The sequence below is a fragment of the Drosophila suzukii genome, chromosome 2L (assembly GCF_043229965.1).
Source record: "Drosophila suzukii chromosome 2L, CBGP_Dsuzu_IsoJpt1.0, whole genome shotgun sequence".
NCBI classification, from domain to species: Eukaryota; Metazoa; Arthropoda; class Insecta; order Diptera; family Drosophilidae; genus Drosophila; species Drosophila suzukii.
This window is the reverse complement of record NC_092080.1, coordinates 7,342,647-7,361,399: the sequence shown is the minus strand read 5'-3', so window position 1 is coordinate 7,361,399 and position 18,753 is coordinate 7,342,647. Positions and strand designations below refer to the sequence as shown.

General features: G+C 52.3%; 1 protein-coding gene across 31 annotated transcripts in view; it reads right to left on the bottom strand.

Annotated features, from left to right (window-relative positions):
• Positions 1-9: 9 nt before the first annotated feature.
• The window catches only part of dpy (fibrillin-like protein dumpy), a 135,048-nt gene continuing 116,304 nt past the window's right edge, over positions 10-18,753 (bottom strand). For 21 of the 31 annotated variants that reach the window (XM_070999601.1, XM_070999600.1, XM_070999599.1 and 18 more), the window contains 12 exons: positions 16,748-18,739; positions 16,373-16,678; positions 12,359-16,303; positions 11,651-12,301; positions 9,202-10,863; positions 7,090-8,775; positions 6,600-6,800; positions 6,184-6,378; positions 5,127-6,122; positions 1,667-4,894; positions 1,178-1,603; positions 10-1,109 (listed from right to left, as the gene is read on the bottom strand). In XM_070999601.1, the coding sequence (XP_070855702.1) occupies positions 868-1,109; positions 1,178-1,603; positions 1,667-4,894; positions 5,127-6,122; positions 6,184-6,378; positions 6,600-6,800; positions 7,090-8,775; positions 9,202-10,863; positions 11,651-12,301; positions 12,359-16,303; positions 16,373-16,678; positions 16,748-18,739 (15,530 nt within the window). In that variant the 3' untranslated portion in view covers positions 10-867. The remainder of the gene's footprint in view (positions 1,110-1,177; positions 1,604-1,666; positions 4,895-5,126; positions 6,123-6,183; positions 6,379-6,599; positions 6,801-7,089; positions 8,776-9,201; positions 10,864-11,650; positions 12,302-12,358; positions 16,304-16,372; positions 16,679-16,747; positions 18,740-18,753) is intronic. The other 10 variants (XM_070994260.1, XM_070994267.1, XM_065868958.2 and 7 more) reach the window with 4 other exon arrangements.

The window sequence follows — 18,753 nt, the reverse complement described above, 5'->3', positions numbered from 1 at the left end:
TTTTCTTCAGTGTGTGTGTGTGTTTTTGACTCTTGAGCTTTCTTACAATCCATCAGGGACAATCGTTGACATATTGTCCAGTGGTTATACGCGGTATAATATCCCATCGATCGAGGACCAACGATCTCTTACATACTGCTAGAGAGTATTCTGGGGTGCATTGTTCGTTCTTGTTGGAAATTAAAGGCAGTTTTCAATTTTAACGGGCGAGTTGAGTTCATATCTAAATTACAGGAAGTAGTTGTGTGCGTGTGTCTGTGCTATAATACAAAGTGTCGTTGCTACTACCCACACCCTAAATATTTATAGGAAGTCTTTAGTTATATATATATATAACAGTATTAATATTGATAACCGACTAATGAAGAAGTTGTCGTTAGAGGACGAGAATTCGTTTGTAGCTGCACTCTCTATGTGGTGAATTCCCTCACATCTGTTTGGCAGTTTGTGGACTCTATATATGTGGCAGCTAAACGTACAAACACTACGCGGAATTCTCATGTTAGTAGGAAGGAGAATACTAAACGTTAATACAATTAATAAAATTATTTTCTTAAGCTACTAAATTACTTTCATGCATTGTTCATGCGTTTCTCGCTTCGTCATTTTTGCTTTTTACAATAGTTCAATCTTTTTCATAGTTTCGTTTTACGGCCAACAGAGCCGACTATACTTTTAGCTCACAACTGTACTTTTGTTTTTCTTTTTCTTAATATTGATTGATAATCTTTCGCGATTCGATCTGTTTTGCATAAACCTTTTGCACTTGCCTTTCAAATATTCACATAGTTTTCATTATCATTCGATTTTCTTACAGACTAAAGATATAGCTAGGTGTTTGTATGTCAGTGTATCGTTACGTTACGTTTAGGAGATGTAGTCCGGCGTTGGCTCGGGCACAGCGTCGGGATTGGCGAACAGCGGGTTGGGGAACTCCGGCGGATGGGGCAGCGGTGCAATGGTCTTGGGCCTCCTCCTGTAGGCCATCAGCCAGCAGGAAACAGCCACGGCTACGGCTACTAAGGCCAGCAAGGCCGTGATGACCAAGGCAATGATCAGTCCCACCATGGACACGCAAATATCCTCGACTCTCTGGGCCGCCGGTTTAACTAAGGGTTAAGAATAAAACAAAGTTAGTTCTGGTTCCTGACCATAGTTATCCTTTAGGACTACTTACTGTTGGCATCATTGAGGCCTTGACCGCTGCGCTTCTCGAATGTCAGAATAGCATTCGATGAGATGGTGATCTCCTCGCGCAGTTGACCCTCCACACCCGAATTGGTGGCAATGGCGGTCGTATCGTTGGAGTTGTCCTCAATGGAGCGACGACGTCGCCCGAAGGCGTTGTAGCCACCACAATTGACCGGTTGACAGCGTCCAAAGCAGACGCGTATGTTGCACTGGAATCGAATGTTATCGCTTGATGGAAACTTGAAGGCATTGAAACTGGCCAGCAGGCTGTTGGTGTCCGGATTGTATTCCCAGTTTCCGAAGATGCTGGTATCCGTGGCACAGCCATTCTCATCTGTGACCAGATATTCGTTCTGTATATTGTCCTCCATGGTCTTGGCAATACAGGAGCGGGCGAAGCCTCCATAAATGGCTGTTTGAGAAAGATAGGGATTAGTATAGATTCTAATAAAACTAAGAAATATGAGATTCTTACTGGCTGGCTCCACATCCACTTGCAGCTTGAGATTATCGCCGATCTCGGCCGAATTGATCTCCTCGCCCTCGTTGGTAATGATGCGCATCTGACAGATGGGCGGAGGTCCTGTGTTGGCAATTGTTCCGGCAGTCGTTAGCATGGATACGTTGAATCCTAGGGTCACATTCTTTTCGCCAGTCTGGTAGACACACTTGATATTGTACGCCTGGGCCTTGTAGGTAACGAGCTTGGGATGCTTCTGAATGACCAGTACGAAGCTGGCCACATCCTTCACCGCTTGCATACCGCAGCTACCGAAGTGGACGCGGAAGATCTCTGTACGGGGAACGGTCTCACCGGCCAGGTTGACCACCCGACGGCACTCCTCATCCTTGCTGTGGCCCTTCACGTACAACACTCCATTGAATCCGGGCTCTGTGATGTGAATTTCCACTTGGACGCCATCGGCCAGACAACTGACCACCATGTCGGGTCGTGGGAAATCGGTGCGGAAGTTGGTGTGGTTGCAGTGCAGCTCCGGGTTGCCAGTGTAGCCAGTGATGCACTGGCACTGGGCCCGGTGATTCACTGCATTGCAGAAGGCATTCACGCCGCACACCTTGGTCAGGCAGGGATCCTCGCAGGTCTTGGTGTCCAGGTTGCAGAAGCGGTTATCGGCGCACTGTTCGTTGCTCGTGCACTCTGGCGGCTCCTCCGGCTGGCATTCGCCACGGGGCGTCAGACGGTAGCCCAGCTCAATGGGACAAGTGCAGCGACCACGTTCGTCGATCACCATGCCACGCTCCAGGGCGCACACACAATGACCACTCTCGTCGATGCGGAAGCCCTGCTCCTCTCGGCACGGGGTGCAGTATTCGTAGATATCTAGAGCGGTTCCCGGTGGGCAGACACACTGTCCATCCACATCCCGGACGAAGCCCTTCTCGATGACGCACAGCGAGCGCTTGTCGCACTGCACGGCTGGGTTTCCGGTGTATCCCTCCAGGCACTCGCAGATCATGGTCCTCACGGGTAAAGTATCCCGGACGCTGCAGAAAGCATTCACTCCACATGGCTCGGTGGCATTGCAGGGATTCACACATTCACCACGCAGGCAAGCCTTCTGGCTGGGACAATCCGCATCGCTGATGCAGATGGGCACGTGGCGCTCCGATTCGCAGCCGTTCCTTCCGGGCACTGTTCCTGGTGGGCAAGCGCACTGAGGTCGGTGCTGGTATACCTTGCATACTTCGTCCTGGGCACAGATCGCAGTTGTTGTACAAACATCATCGCATTTACCATTCACACACGCTCTGTCCGTAGGGCATTCGTCATCGGATCGACATCCCAACGGGGTACAAGCAATCCTGGCGTTTCCTCCATGTCCCGGGATACACTCGCATACCGCACGATGTTCAATGGCCAAGCACTGGGCATTGGTTCCACACTGCTCACCCTGGCAGGCAGGGATGCAGAGCTGATTGCGGCACTTGTGGGTTCCCGGACAGTCGGAATTGATGCTGCACTCAATCTTGGAGCACTCGAACTCTGGGTTACCCTCGAATCCTTGACGACACGTGCAGACGGGCTTGTGATCCTTGATGCGGCACTCGGCATTCAAGCCGCAGTTGCAGGGATCTCGGCAGACGCTGTTTAGACAGGACTTATCCGCCGGACAGTCTGAGTCCGAGATACAGCCTCCAACATCCCTGACTCCTTGCGTGGGCTTGCATCCTCCCTTTCCTTGGCTGACATAACCATCCGGACAGATGCAGAGCATCGTGCGCACCGGGGATGTGGGAGTCACCTCGCAGAGAGCAGGTCGCTGACAGGGTTCCAAAACGACACAAGGATTCACGCACTGTTCGTTTATGCAGGCCTGGCGGCCAGGACAATCGGTATCCAGTTGGCAGATGGGCTGAGGCGGTGGTCGGCAGTCCACGTAGGGATTACCCAGGAAGTCGGCGGGACAACGGCACACGGCCAGGTGGTTCTGGGCCCTGCACTCCGCTCGCGGGGCACAGGGGTTGTGGTAGACGCAGGGATTCACGCACTGCTCGTTCTGGCAGGTCTTGTCCGTGGGACAGTCGTTGTTGCTGCTGCAGCCGATGACGCGGCAACGCTCGTAAGGATTACCACGGTAGCCACTCAGGCAGCGGCACTGGGCACGGTTCGATTGCACATAGCACTCGGCATTGGGTCCACAGGGATCGTTGATCAGGCACGGGTTGATGCAGTCACCGTTGATGCAGGCCTTGCCCGAATCGCATTCGCCATCCACGCGGCATCCGATGGAGCGACAGGAGGCATAGGGATTACCCTCGAATCCATCCTGGCAGCTGCACACGGCGCGATGTTGGGTCACCTGGCAGACGGCGTTGGTTCCACAGTTGCATGGGTTGCGGCACTGGGCATGGATGCAGGCCTCTTGGTCGGGGCAGTCCTGGTCACTATCGCATCCTGGCTGTCTGGGCGGCACCATCTTGCGGCACGCTCCACTGGCATCGGGCACCTCGTACTCGGCGCACTCACACACCATGGTTCTCACCGGAACACTGTCCAGCACACTGCACTGGGCGGTTTGGTGGCAAGGTGAGAGCTCTGTGCACGGATTCTGGCACTTGTCATCGATGCAGGCCAGCTTGCTGGGGCAATCTCCATCATCCCGACACACTGGCTCCACACGCCTAGCCTCACAATAGCCGTACGGATTGCCCAAGGGCAATTGATCCGGACAACGGCAGACGGCGCGATGCTGTAGGGCCTGGCAGATGGCATTCTGGGCACATGGATTCCGTTGGCCACATGGGCTCACACATTCGTTGGACACACAGGCCAGGTTCGAGGCGCAGTCATAGTCTGAGTGGCATTCCAGGCGCAGGCAGCGCACAAACGGATCACCCTCCAATCCCACGGGACAGCGGCAATTGGCGCGATGGTTGCGTCCAAAGCACTCGGCATTCAGGGCACACGGATCGCTGGCCAGGCAGGGATTGATGCACTCGCGGTTCAGGCACTGCTTGTCACCGCTGCACTCGTCATCCGACTGGCAGCCAATGGGTGCGCATCCAAACTGGGCATTTCCGGAGAATCCTGGCTTGCAGTAGCAAATCGGATGGTGGTTCTTCACCGTGCACTCGGCATTCGGTCCGCAGTTGCAAGGACTTGCGCACTGGGTGTTGATGCAGGCCTCGTTCAAGGGGCATTCGGTGCTGGACTTGCAGCCAACCAAGATCACATCAGATGCTGGAATAGACGGAAAATCAGTGAGTATTGCAATACTTAGGGCCGATTTCTCAATGTCAGGTTAAGGTTCTAGTTTATTATCTGTCACAGGGAGCTAGCATGAAGTTCGTTTTCTCAATGGGATGTTAATATTTACTGTCTGTTATGAGACGACTAAGTGGTTCATTCGGTCTTTAGTTATAGCTTCGAACGATTTCGGTGTTAGAACAATTTATTTAATTAAAATACTTACGTGGCAAGCATCGTTCCTGTGGGTTGCCGGCGTAGCCAGGTGGGCAGCGGCAGATGGCCTTGCGCTGCTGCACATGGCAATAGGCGCCGATTCCACAGGCATCCGAGTCACATGGACTAACGCAGATTTCGTTGCGACAGATCTGATCACTGGGGCAATCGTCGTTGCGAGAGCAGCCAGGGCTGGGAATCCTTGGCCTATCCACTTCCGTGGTGTAGCACTCGATGCGGGGATTGCCTTGGAAGCCCTTCGGGCAATTGCACTGGGCATAGTGATCCCTTGCGGTACACTGAGCATTAACGCCACACCGCTCCAGTCGGCAAGCATCCAGGCAATTTCCATTCGAGCAGACCTCGGGATTGGCACACTCGGAGTTGTGCTGACAGCCGGTGATAACCTTGGGTACAGTGATAGGCACACAGTTGCGGGAGATATCCGTCACCGTGTCACCGGGACACTTGCAGGCCATGGCGCGCTTGGGAAGGGTATCCAGAACCGTGCAAGTCTGTTGCGGAGTGCAAACATGTGGCGTGGCACAAGGATCTCCGCAACGCTCATTGATGCAGGCCAATTTCGATGGACAGTCGGCATCCTGGGTACACTGAGGCTTTGGCGTCTTCACTGGTATATCGCACTGCACATGCGGGTTGCCCTGGTATCCGGGTCGGCACTCGCACTGCGGCTGATGGCGACGACCCACACAGATGGCGTTCAGGGCACAGGTCTCCTGGTCACAAACCGGACGGCACACGCGATTCAATCGATCGCAGGCCTCGTGGTCTGCACAATCCTCGTTGTACTGACAGTGTCCAGTGATGCAGGAGATGAAGGGATTGCCCTGAGTTCCGGTTGGACAGATGCACACAGCCTGGTGGTTCTGGGCCAAGCACTGGGCTCCACTGCCGCAGCGCACCTGGCCATGTGTGCAGGGATTGACGCAGTTCTCGTTCAAGCAGGTCTTGTCGTAGGGACAGTCGGCATTGATCTTGCACTCAGCTGGAAGATCATAGATTACATTATTATATGTAGTTCTTAGGGGGTTACTTATAGAACTTACGTTTGAAGCATTGGACTTGTGGATCACCACCCCAACCAGCTGGACAGAAGCAGATCGGTCGGGAGTTCTGCACGCGACACTCGGCATTTCCGGCACAAGGATTGGCCTCGGCACAAGGATCCTCGCAGCGCTTATTGACGCAGGCCGTAGTAGGCGGGCATTCCGAATCGTGGGTGCATCCTGTCTTGATTTCAGCTGTAATTCGAATATATTGTTAGTGGTCTTTCTTCTATATACTCGTATATAAAGCGACAGTTCAGTTAACTAAGAAGCTTATTAAGAACTTCAAGGCAAAACCAGTAAAGCTACTGTACTAAGAATGGACTGTAGCCTACTTTAATTGTTTTAAATTGATTTGTTAGGATTTATTCTGTTTATTTTAATTTTAAAATTTAACTGGTATATATATGGCTTACGTGGCTCATAGCAGTTGGTGAATGGATCTCCCTGAGTTCGCTCAGGACAGCTGCAAATGGCACGGTGCTGTTGCGCCAAACACTGGGCAGAGCGGGCACAAGGCGAGTTATCCAGACAGGGATTGACACAGTTTCCGCCACGGCAGGCTTCCGTATCCTGGCATTGATCATGCGACGTACAGCCCTGATCACGCGGGGGTTCTATGTATGGAAATAAGAATTAGCATTTTGTTTATCCAGGTAATGTGGTTGCTATGTGTTTCAGTGCGACAGTTAAGAGTTATAGAGTGCAGTCAAAATATATATATGTGCAACTGCTCAGAAGGTGCATCACTATAAATGGGTTTATAATCGAGAATATATATTTGTTTAAGCACTTTATATAAAAACTGCTGCTGTAATGAGAGAAGCAAACTCAAAAGTAAAGCGTATTTAAATAAGCTGGACCAAGGAACACCTGAGTTTCCTTGTAACTCCAGCGGACTCTTACCTTTGTGACATCCAATGTCGGCCTCACCCACAAAGCCAGGTAAGCAGCTGCACATCATGGTGCGCAGGGGTAGGGTGTCCACCACTTCGCAAATGGCATTGGCGCCACATGGATGCGTCACATCGCATGGGTTCTTGCACTCGCCGCCGAAGCAGGCCAGTTTGCTGGGACACTCGGCATCCATGGTGCAGCCCTCCGGTTGCGTTGGCACCAGGTCGCATCTCACGGTCGGGTTTCCACTGAAACCAGCTGGGCAACGGCACTGGGCACGATGGTTCTCCACGCGACACTGGGCTCCAAGGCCACAGTTGCAGGGATCTTCGCAGCGTTCATTGCGGCAGGCCAGGTGGAAGGCACACTCGTCGTCGGACTGACACTCTGGACGTTCGCAGCGCACCAGAGGGTTGCCTCGATATCCATCCAGGCAATGACACCTAGCTCGGTGGTTGAAGTCAGCTCGGCAGATGGCTCCTGTTCCGCACTGTGTGAAACTACAGGGATCCACGCACTGCTGATTAATACAAGCCTCGTTGGCGGCACACTCTCCATCCGATCGACATCCCAAAAGGAAGCAATTCTGCTGGGCGTTTCCGGTATATCCCTCATTGCAGACGCACAGGGGTCGGTGGAGCTGGACATGGCAACGTGCCTGTTGGGCGCAGAGGTTCGATTGCTCGCAGGGATTGCGACAAACCTGGTTGATGCAGGCCTTGTCATTGGTGCAATCTCCATCGCTCACGCACTCTGGCTTGGGCAACGGCTCTGGGATCTGTCTTAGACATTGGGCATACGGGGAACCATAGAACTCTGGTGGACAGCTGCAGACAGCCTTGTGGTTGATGGCCCGACAGATGGCATTGATGCCGCAGGCATTCAGACATGGATCTCGGCACTTTTGACTCACGCAAGCCCTATCCCTTGAGCAATCCTCGTTGATCACGCACTCTGGATAACTGCAGGTGGCAGCTCCGTTGTAAACGCGACAAATTCCATTGCTGCGGCACGGCGAAGGCTGGCAGGGATCGATGGGCTCCGCTTGGCGTGGCTCCTCGCACTGGACGAAGGGATTGCCCACCATGTTGGCGGGACAACTACACACCGGGCTGTGGTTGATCGTTTGGCAAACAGCTCCGAATCCACACTCTCCCACGCAGGCATCCACACACTTGGAGTTGATGCACGCCCGATCCTTGGCACAGTCCGAGCTGAGGGTGCACTCTGGGCGACAGCCCTGGGCCTGCGGATTACCGAAGAATCCGGGCAGGCACTCGCACACGGCCTTCTCGTTCTGCACACGGCAAAGGGAATTGGGTCCACAAGGCGAGGGATAGCAAGGATCCGATGGAGGAGGTGGTGTCAACTGTCGGGTACATTGGGCAAATGCATTGCCCGTATAGCCCGGTGGGCAAGAGCACACTGGAATGTGGTTGTTCATGGTGCAAATGGCCTCCAGGCCACACACTCCCGGACAAGGATCTTGACACTTGCTGCGGATGCAGGCCTGATTGGCAGGACACTCGGAGTTGCCCACACATTCGGGGCGACATCCCTCATAGGGATTGCCGATGTACTCCAGTTGGCTGCACTCGCAAACGTAGTTCTCTCCTTGGACGCGGCACACGGCGTTGGTTCCACATGGAGAGGGGTAGCAGGGATTCTTGGGAGTCGGCGGGGGCTTGGGTTCGTCTGAAAAGGGGATATTTATAAGTTAGGATGCTATATAAATCGGAATTAAGAGGGGCCCTGCCTAATTACAATATGCAAACTTGTTTGGGGCTATTTAAAATTGGGGCTTTTAAATATATATATGGGATATCCTTAACAGGGGACCTGCCTAATTACAATATGCAAACTTGTTTAAGGGTTCTTTTAATATTGGGTGTTTTTTAATATATGGGCATAATATGGGTCGTAATATATGGACTTGATGGAATAACCCGGATGGATAACATTCCAAGTTCAACACAGGATTTACTTTTAAAAGGGTAAGGAAAAAAAGGTTTGTGGGACTCGTTCTTGAAATAAGGACCCTAAAAGTCAAGGTATAATAGGATTTTTCACTGTTAATATTAGTTAAATTAGCTTTAATTCTTTTTATTCAGGTGATCTTACCACGTGGCTTGGGCAGGCAAATTCGGAATGGATCACCAGTCATTCCCACGGGACACTGACAGTTGGGTATGTGAAGGCTGACCGTGCACTGGGCACTCTGGCCGCAGCTTCCAGGACAGGGATCGGCGCACTTTTGATTCATGCAGGCCAGGTGATTGGCGCACTCATCGTGGCTGACGCACTCGGGCCGACAGTTTGGCGGGGTTCCTTGGAACTCCGGCAGACAGCGGCACTCCGCCTGGCCATTCACATTGGTGCACTGGGAGTTGGAACCACAAGGCGAGGGTCGACAAGGATCGCGAATTGGTTCCGGTATCCTGGGCACGGGAATGGGATTACACTGAACATAGGCATTTCCAGTGTATCTCGGGATGCATTCGCATTGGGCCCTATGTTGGATTGCCTGGCACACTGCATTCAGGCCACATTTTCCAGGACACGGGTCCACGCACTTGTTGTTGATGCAACTGTGCACCTGGGAGCAATCAGAGCTGGAGTAGCACTCCAGTCGGCAGTTGGGCGGCTGTCCAAAGTATCCAGCCAGGCAGGAGCAGATGGCATTGCCATTCCTCTCCAGGCACTGGGCATTGGCTCCGCACGGCGAGGGCTGGCAGGGATTGGGAGTGGGTGGTTGTGGTTCATCGCGAATCGGTTGGCAGGACACAAACGCATTGCCCGTCATCCGCTCGGGGCAGTGACACATGGCGATGTGGTTGACGGCATCGCAGAGGGCATTGATGCCACAATGTCCAGGACAAGGATCCACGCACTTTTGGTTCACGCAGGCCCTATTCCTGGCGCAATCCGAGTTCAGAACGCACTCCGGACGGCATCCGGTGTAAGGATCACCCTGGTACTCCGGCAGGCAAGAGCACTGACCATTGTTGCACAGAGCATTGGCTCCGCAGGGCGAGGGCTGGCAGGGATCGGAGGGAGCTGAAAAATAAATGGGGCCTAGCTTAGAGGAAACTTCTTGAGATTCAGGGAAATAGTCGGGCATACTCTTCGGCGGTGGAGGTGGGGGCAGCAGTCGACAGCTGGTGAACGGATCTCCCGTGTAACCAGCAGGACAGAAGCAACTGGGCGTATGATTGATGACATTACACTGGGCGTCAAAGCCACAGGCACCAGGACATGGATCACGGCACTTTTCGTTGATGCAGGCAAGATTGCTGGGACACTCCGCATTGATGGTACATTCCGGACGGCAGTAGGGCGCCGCTCCCACATAGTTGGCTAGGCAACTGCAACTGGCTCCACCATTGATCACCCGACACTGGGAGTAGGGTCCACAAGGAGACGGCACGCAAGGATCGCGGATATCATTCGCTTTCGGTGGTTGTGGTGGTGGCACTGGCAGACAGCGGGTCAGAGCATCTCCGGTGAATCCGGGCTGACACGAGCACAGCGGACTGTGGTTACGCACATGGCACTGGGCATTCAAGCCACAAGCTCCGGGACAAGGGTCCTGGCACTTCTGGTTGATGCACGCCTTGTCCGCTGGACACTCGGCACTGATCACGCACTCCGGTCGGCAGGAGGGTGGGGTACCCACAAACTCCGGCAGGCATGAGCAGATGGCCTGTCCCTGGGACTCGCGACACTGAGAATTGGCCCCACAAGGAGATGGCTGACAGGGGTTCACATATTCCGGTGCGGGGGCTAAAGGATAATTAAAAGGGGGATTTTTAACATTTGCAATATAGCGGGCCAAAAGCGAAGCATTGATTAAAAGCAATCCAAAAGCAAGGTTAAGTATTTCTAGTGCTAGCATATTGTCACTGAGCAGAGTCGATGGAAGATTCCAAAAGACACTCGATGGCTTTGAGATTATACAAATGAGGCAGCTGAAAGATAATCGGCTTAAGTTATAGGTATGAGTTATGCGTTGTTCCTGAAATAAATTATTTCCAGAAGTTTCAGCGAAGCAAAAAAATATCACAGAGCTTTGATGAGGAGAGATATTATGGTCTTTGGGGTTTTATGATGATGGGAGGGCACATTGAGATCATTACTCAACAAATATTATCGGCGGGAAAAAAATATTAGAAGTAAACGTTGAGTATCTTAGAAGCGAAGCAATATAGTATCTATCATATTTAATATCACAGAATACTATCGGCGAATCAAGTATCATAAGACAGTAGTGAATCTTTGGTCAAAGCGGAATAAGATTTGCATCCCAATTATATTGGCAGATAAGGTTAGGGCACTTAAAGAGAAAGGTCTGAGACGGGAAATTGAGTACAGCGTTGTTGTTTGTGGGATTAATAAGTAGTCGATTTAAGAACGGCCTTAAAAAGTTTTAGCAAAATATCACAGAATAATATCGATGGGTTTATAAGACCAATGTAAAGCAGAGGAGCAAAAACCTTCAGCAGATCGTTGTTGTTTAGAGAATGCGCATTAGGGTCGGTTTTAGGTAGCTCGAATAAGGAGATCTTCTTACGTTCACGCTGAGGAAGACGACAGCTGTTGTAGGGATTGCCCACATGACCCGGGTGGCATTCACAAACCGGGCTGTGGTTAATGACCTTACAGAGGGCATTGATGCCACAGGCCCCGGGACATGGATCGCCACACTTTTCGCTCATGCAAGCCCTGTGACTTGGACAATCCGAGTTGACAGTGCATTCGGGTCGGCAGATCTCTGAAGGATTGCCATAGTAACCCGGCAAACACTGGCAAAGGCTGAAGTCATTGTGGGGTTGACAGAAAGCGTTGACTCCACATGGACTAGGATTACAGGGAAGGATCACCATGGCAGGTGGACTTGGTTCTGGTCGGGTGCAGATGCTATAGGCATTGCCCACAAAACCTTCGGGACAGTAGCACACAGGACTGTGGGCCACCACACGACAGAGAGCCGAGAGACCACAGCTGCCGGGGCAGGGATCAACGCACTTGTAATTGCGGCATGCTTTGTCCGCCGGACAATCGGCGCTATTCACGCACTCTGGACGACAGAAGGGTGGGGTGCCATGGTACTGGGGCAGGCAGGAGCAACGAGCTCCACCCGACGTGGCTTGGCACTCGGAGTTGGGGCCGCAGGGCGAGGGCTGACAGGGATTCACTTCGTCGCGTTCTACAGGGGGTATAACTAAAATATTGGTATTAGCTTGGAGTTTCATTGGTTTGGACATGTTTTTAGGTATACCTATGGGTTGGCAAGACAGGTAAGGATTGCCCGTCAACTGGGGTGGACAGATGCACCGTGGACCGTGGTTCTGAACATGGCAAATGGCACGAATGCCGCAAGCCCCCGGACACGGATCGCGACACCTGAGATTCAGGCAGTATTTGTCGAGGGGACAGTCCGAGTTCGAGGTACACTCTGGGCGACAGTTGGGTGGAGTGCCAATAAAATCAGGCAAGCAATAGCAAATCGCCTGTTCATAGTAGGCTCGGCACTGGGCATTGGGTCCACAAGGTGACGGCTGGCAGGGATTGATCGGAGCACGTTGGGGCACAAGGGCCGGCAAAGTCGTAGGTGTTGATGCTGGGACAGGGGGATCGCGCTTGGGTATCGGGTCACATCTCACAAATGCATTTCCTTGCATTTGCTCCGGACAAGTGCAGCTGGCCACGTGGTTGTACACATGACACAATGCATTGAGTCCACAAGATCCTGGGCAAGGATCCTGGCATTTCTGGCGGATGCAAGCCTTATCCCTGACACAGTCCGTATTGAGAACACATTCCGGTCGGCAGCCAACATAGGGATCTCCTCGATACTCCGGTATACAGCTGCACTTTCCATTATTGCACACTGCGTTCGGTCCGCAAATCGATGGATAACATGGATCCTTCGCCTCGACGGGCTCACGTTGAACCACAGGGGCTATGGGTGTGGGTTGACAGGAAACATACGGATTTCCGGTGTAACCGTTTTGACAGAAGCAATTCGGCTCGTGTTCGTGCACTCGGCATAAGGCATTGTAGGCACAAGATCCTGGGCAAGGATCGCGACACTTTTCATTGATGCAAGCCAAGTTGTATGGACAATCCGAGTTGATGACGCATTCCGGCCGACAGTTTGGTGGAGTTCCTCTGTAGTTTGGCAGACAAACGCAGGAAGCCACACCAAATCGATTGTGGCAATGCGAGTAAGGTCCGCAGGGCGATGGATAGCACGGGTTGAATTCGAAATCAGGTCTGGCCACATCGTAGTTGGGTCGACTTGGAACGTTGACCACTCCAGGAACAGGTTGTGGTCTCTGGGTTTCGTAGTGGACCTCCTGCACAGGATTTGGTATAGGGTGTGGTGCGGAGGAAATGTTGATAATTCCAGGCTTTGGTGTTGGTACCGGTTGGAATGGTTGTGAGGGTACATTGATCACTCCGGGAGTTGTTGAAGGCACAGGCTGGGGCACCGAAGGAATATTTATAATTCCAGGTACCGGAGGATTGGGCTGTGACGTTGGGTAACTAACATCCTGGTAGGATGGTCTTTGAGTTGGATACGTCGGTTGTGGAACGGAGGGTATATTGATCACTCCAGGGAGAGGTTGTGGTTTTTGGGTCGCATATTGGACATCCTGTATCGGATGTTGAGTGGTTGGAGTTGTTGGCTGAGGTAGCGTTGGAATGCTTATTATTCCAGGCTGTTGAACTGAAGTTGGTGGTGACGGTTGCGAAGGTATATTTATCACGCCAGGACTGGGTGATGGTATAGGTTGAGGCACGGAAGGAATATTGACAATTCCTGGTGCTGGAGGAGTGGGTTGTGGCGTTGGATAGTTGACATCGTATACAGGTGGATTTGAAGATGGGTATGTCGGTTGTGGAACAGATGGAATATTCACAACTCCCGGTGTCGGTACCGAGATCGGAGAAGAAGGTTGTGATGGTATATTTATCACGCCAGGAGTGGGGGATGGCACAGGTTGAGGCACGGAAGGAATATTGACAATTCCTGGTGCTGGAGGAGTGGGTGGTGGCGTTGGATAGTTGACATCGTAAACAGGTGGATTTGAAGATGGGTATGTCGGTTGTGGAACAGATGGAATATTCACAATTCCCGGTGTCGGTACCGAGATCGGAGAGGAAGGTTGTGATGGTATATTTATCACGCCAGGGGTGGGTGATGGAGCAGGTTGAAGAACGGAGGGAATATTAATAATTCCAGGCGTCGGAGGAGTTGGCTGAGGCGTTGGATAGCTGACATCGTAAACAGGTGGATTTGATGGTGGATTCGTCGGATGTGGAATCGAGGGAATGTTGACAATTCCTGGAGTTGATACTGAGATCGGTGGTGAAGGTTGTGAAGGTATATTTATCACACCAGTAGGGGGAGATGGCACAGGTTGAGGAACCGAAGGAATGTTGACAATTCCTGGTGCTGGAGGAGTGGGTGATGGAGTTGGATAGTTGACATCGTAAACAGGTGGATTCGGAGGTGGATACGACGGTTGTGGAATGTTAACGATTCCTGGTGTAGGTACCGAGATCGGTGGAGACGGTTGTGAGGGAATATTTATAACACCAGGAGTGGGTGATGGCACAGGTTGTGGCACTGAAGGAATATTTATTACTCCTGGTACTGGAGGAGTTGGTTGTGGAGCTGGATAAGTAACATCCTGAATTGGTGGATTCTGATGTGGATACGTTGGTTGCGGTACTGAAGGGATGTTATGAATGACTGGCCTTGGTGCAGGTATATTTAGAACTGGAGCTGGTACGTATATCGGTTGCTGGGGCACGGGATATACAGGCCGTGGCGGTGAAGGAATATTAATCACACCCGGTCTTGACGGAGGTGGTGGATAATACACATCGTATATAGCAGGTCGCTGTACAACCGGAGGTTGGTACGTTGGATGCACTGGCTGTGCCACTGAAGGTATATTAATAACTCCTGGTTGTGGAGCAGGTGTCGTGTTTACAGGTGATGGTATATAGACGGGACGCTGAGAAACCGGAGGCACTGGCTGAGGCGCCGATGGAATATTTATTACTCCAGGTTGCGGTGTTATTACAGGGTGTTGTGTTGGGTAGTTCACGTCGTAAACTGGAATCTGTGGTGTAGGATATACAGGTTCCGGTACCGAAGGAATATTAATAACTCCCGGCTTTGGAGAAGGTCTCGGTGGCTCCTGGGACGGTATAAATATGGGAGGCTGAGGAGACGGTGGTACTGGCTGTGGGTACGATGGGATATTAAGAACTCCTGGTTGTTGGGGAGTTGAAGGCCTCGTTGGATAGTTAACATCGTAAACTGGTGGACTGGGTGAAGGGTGCTCTGGTTGAGGAGCTGAAGGTATATTTATTACTCCTGGTTGCTGAGGAGTGGAAGGCGGTGACGTTGGATAGTTGACATCATAAACAGGAGGCTGTGGTGTTGGGTGTACTGGTTGTGGTACTGAGGGAATATTAATTAATCCTGGCTTCGGAGCTGATGTCGGATGCTCAGGTGATGGTATAAAAACGGGAGGTTGTTGCGATGGCGGTGACGGTTGCGGCACAGAGGGTACATTGATTACACCAGGCTGCACTGGTGTCTGAGGAGGTGGTGGCGTGGGATAGTTCACATCATAGACCGGTGGATTCGGAGAAGGATAAGCTGGTTGTGGCGCAGATGGTATGTTGACCACACCAGGATGTTGAGGAATCGGATTCGGAGTAGTTGGATAGTTTACGTCATAAACTGGAGTCTGTGGCGTTGGATACCCAGGTTGTGGCGCTGAAGGAACGTTAATAACTCCAGGCTGTGATGGAGGTGATGGGCTCGCAGGCGATGGTATAAACACGGGTCTCTGAGATGTCGGAGGCACCGGTTGTGGTACGGAAGGAATGTTCACAACACCGGGTTGTTGAGGAACTGGATAAGGCGTTGTTGGATAGTTGACATTATAAACCGTTGGTTGAGGCGATGGGTAGACTGGCTGTGATGGTATATTCACGACTCCAGGTTGTTGGGGATTCGCCGGTTGTAGTGTTGGATAGTTCACATTGTAATGTGGGGGCTGTGACTGGGGGTATCCAGGCTGAGGGACATAGGGAATATTTACTATTCCAGGTTGTTGTTGTTGTATGTAAACCAGATCGGGTATGGCAACTGGGTAGGGAGGAGAAGGTGTATCGTATATCTGGGGTCGCACGGCTGTTTTAATTGGAACAAAGAAATAGTTTTTGTTAACCGGTTTATGAATGCCATATGAAGTGTTCTTACGTTTGGGGGTCTCAAAGCAACGTGTGAAAGGATCACCCGTGTGCGAAGAGATGCAGTAACATATGGGGCTGTGATAGTGTACGCGACACTCGGCATTAATACCACAAATTCCAGGACACGGATCGACGCACTTGTGATGCACGCACGCCTTATCATAGGCACATTCTGAGTTTAGTGTACACTCGGGTCGACAGTTCGGAGGGGTTCCGTAGAACTCGGGTAAACAGGAGCACACGGCTTCATTATTTGAGGGGTGACACTGGGCATTGGGTCCGCAGGGTGAGGGATCACAGGGAGTCAAGGGTGCTATAGGGGTTGTCAGATTAATAAAATTATCTAAATTCGGGAAAGATTTTTGAATAACTGGATGCTTACATTGCTGGACAATTGGTACAGGTGCGCAGTATGCCAACGGATTTCCAGTGTAACCACTGAAACACCTGCACTGTGGCAGGTGATCTAGGACATGGCACTCGGCATTCAGCCCACAAGTGCCAGGACACGGATCTCGGCATTTTTGCTGAACACAAGCTCTGCTCGAGGGACAATCGGAGTTCAAAATGCACTCCGGTCGGCAGGCCTCGTAAGGATTACCGAAATAGTCGGGAAGACAGACGCATGAGACAACTCCCCTCCGCTGATTGCATTGAGCGTTTGCTCCACAGGGGCTGGGTTCACAGCCATTGATAAAAGGTTCCTCATACTGAAGTACCTCTATTGCAGTTGTGGGAGGTGCAGGTGAAACCTGAGGGCGTGTGGGCGGCAGACAGGAGCTGAACGGATTACCCACCAATCCAGGAGCACAAACACAGTTTGGCTGATGGTTGTAGGTTCGACAGATGGCATTGTATCCACACAGGCCGGGGCATGGATCCTGACACTTCCGATTGATGCAGGCCTTGTCGCTGGGACATTCGCTGTTGGCAATGCACTCCGGTCGACAGTAGGGTGGTACTCCCAGATACTCCGGCAGACAGCGGCACACTGCATTGCCTCCCTCATTACTACAGTGGGCATGGGGACCACAGGGAGATGGCGAGCAAGGATCAATTGGCTCTCTCCGAACTGGTGTTAAATCTTCCCTGATCAACTGGCACTGGGAGTAAGGACTTCCAGTGTATCCAGCAGGGCAAACACATTGTGGACTGTGGTTAATCACGTGACACTGGGCCAGGTATCCACATGCACCAGGGCAGGGATCGCGGCACTTCTGATTCACACAAGCCAAACTTGGTGGACACTCTGGATCGCTAACACATTCGGGTCGGCAGGCTGGCGGGTTTCCATAATAGCCGGGTAGACAGGTGCAAATTGCTTGCGATCCCACTTCCCTGCATTGTCCATGGGGCCCACAAGGCGAAGGCTGGCAGGGATGGAGCACCACTGGCGACTGGAGGGGTGTCTGCTGGCACAGCACATACGGATTGCCTTGATAGCCAACCGGACACTGGCACATGGCCACATGATTATGCACCTGGCATGTGGCTCCGGATCCGCAAGTTCCTGGACACGGGTCGAGGCAACGATTACGGATGCAGGCCTTGTCCCACGGACACTCAGTACTCAAGACGCACTCCGGGCGACATCCCACGTAAGGATCACCCTGGTACAGGGGCAGACAACTACAGACACCGTTCGAACACTGGGCATTGGGACCGCAGGGCGAGGGCTGACAAGGATCATCCGCTACGACAGGGGCGACAGGAGTTGAAGGAGGAGCTGGCGCGGGATAACAGCGGTAGTAGGGATCTCCCACAAAACCACTGGGACACGAGCAGCTGGGCACATGATTTAGCACATCACACAGCGCGTTCAGGCCACAAGCCCCGGGGCAGGGATCAACGCACCTTTGATTGACACAAGCCCTATGGCTGGGACAATCTGAGTTCTGGGTGCACTCGGGCCGGCAGAATGGAGGAGTACCGTAGTAGGAGGCCAGGCAAGAGCAAACGGCTTGTCCGTACTCCACTCGACACTGGGCAAACTGACCACATGGCGAGGGCACACAGGGGTCTCTTGGGGTTATGGGTGAGTCCCTAACAGGTTGGGGAGGAGGCAGGGGCAGGCACCGCGTATAGGCGTCACCTATGTAACCAGGGTGACACGAGCAATGTGCTCTATGCTGATGCGCTCGACAAATCGCATTCTGACCACAAGCACCCGCACAAGGATCGGAACACCTTCTGGCCACGCAAGCTCTATCATTGGGACATTCGGGATTGGTAGTGCACTCGGGTCGACAAGCAGGTGGGGAACCAAAGTAATCGGGCAGGCAGCGACACACTGCCTGACCTTGGGATTCGGTGCACTGAGAGTTGGAACCACACGGAGAGGGCTGGCAGGGATCAAAGTGGACAACTTCGACGGCTGGAGAGGGACAT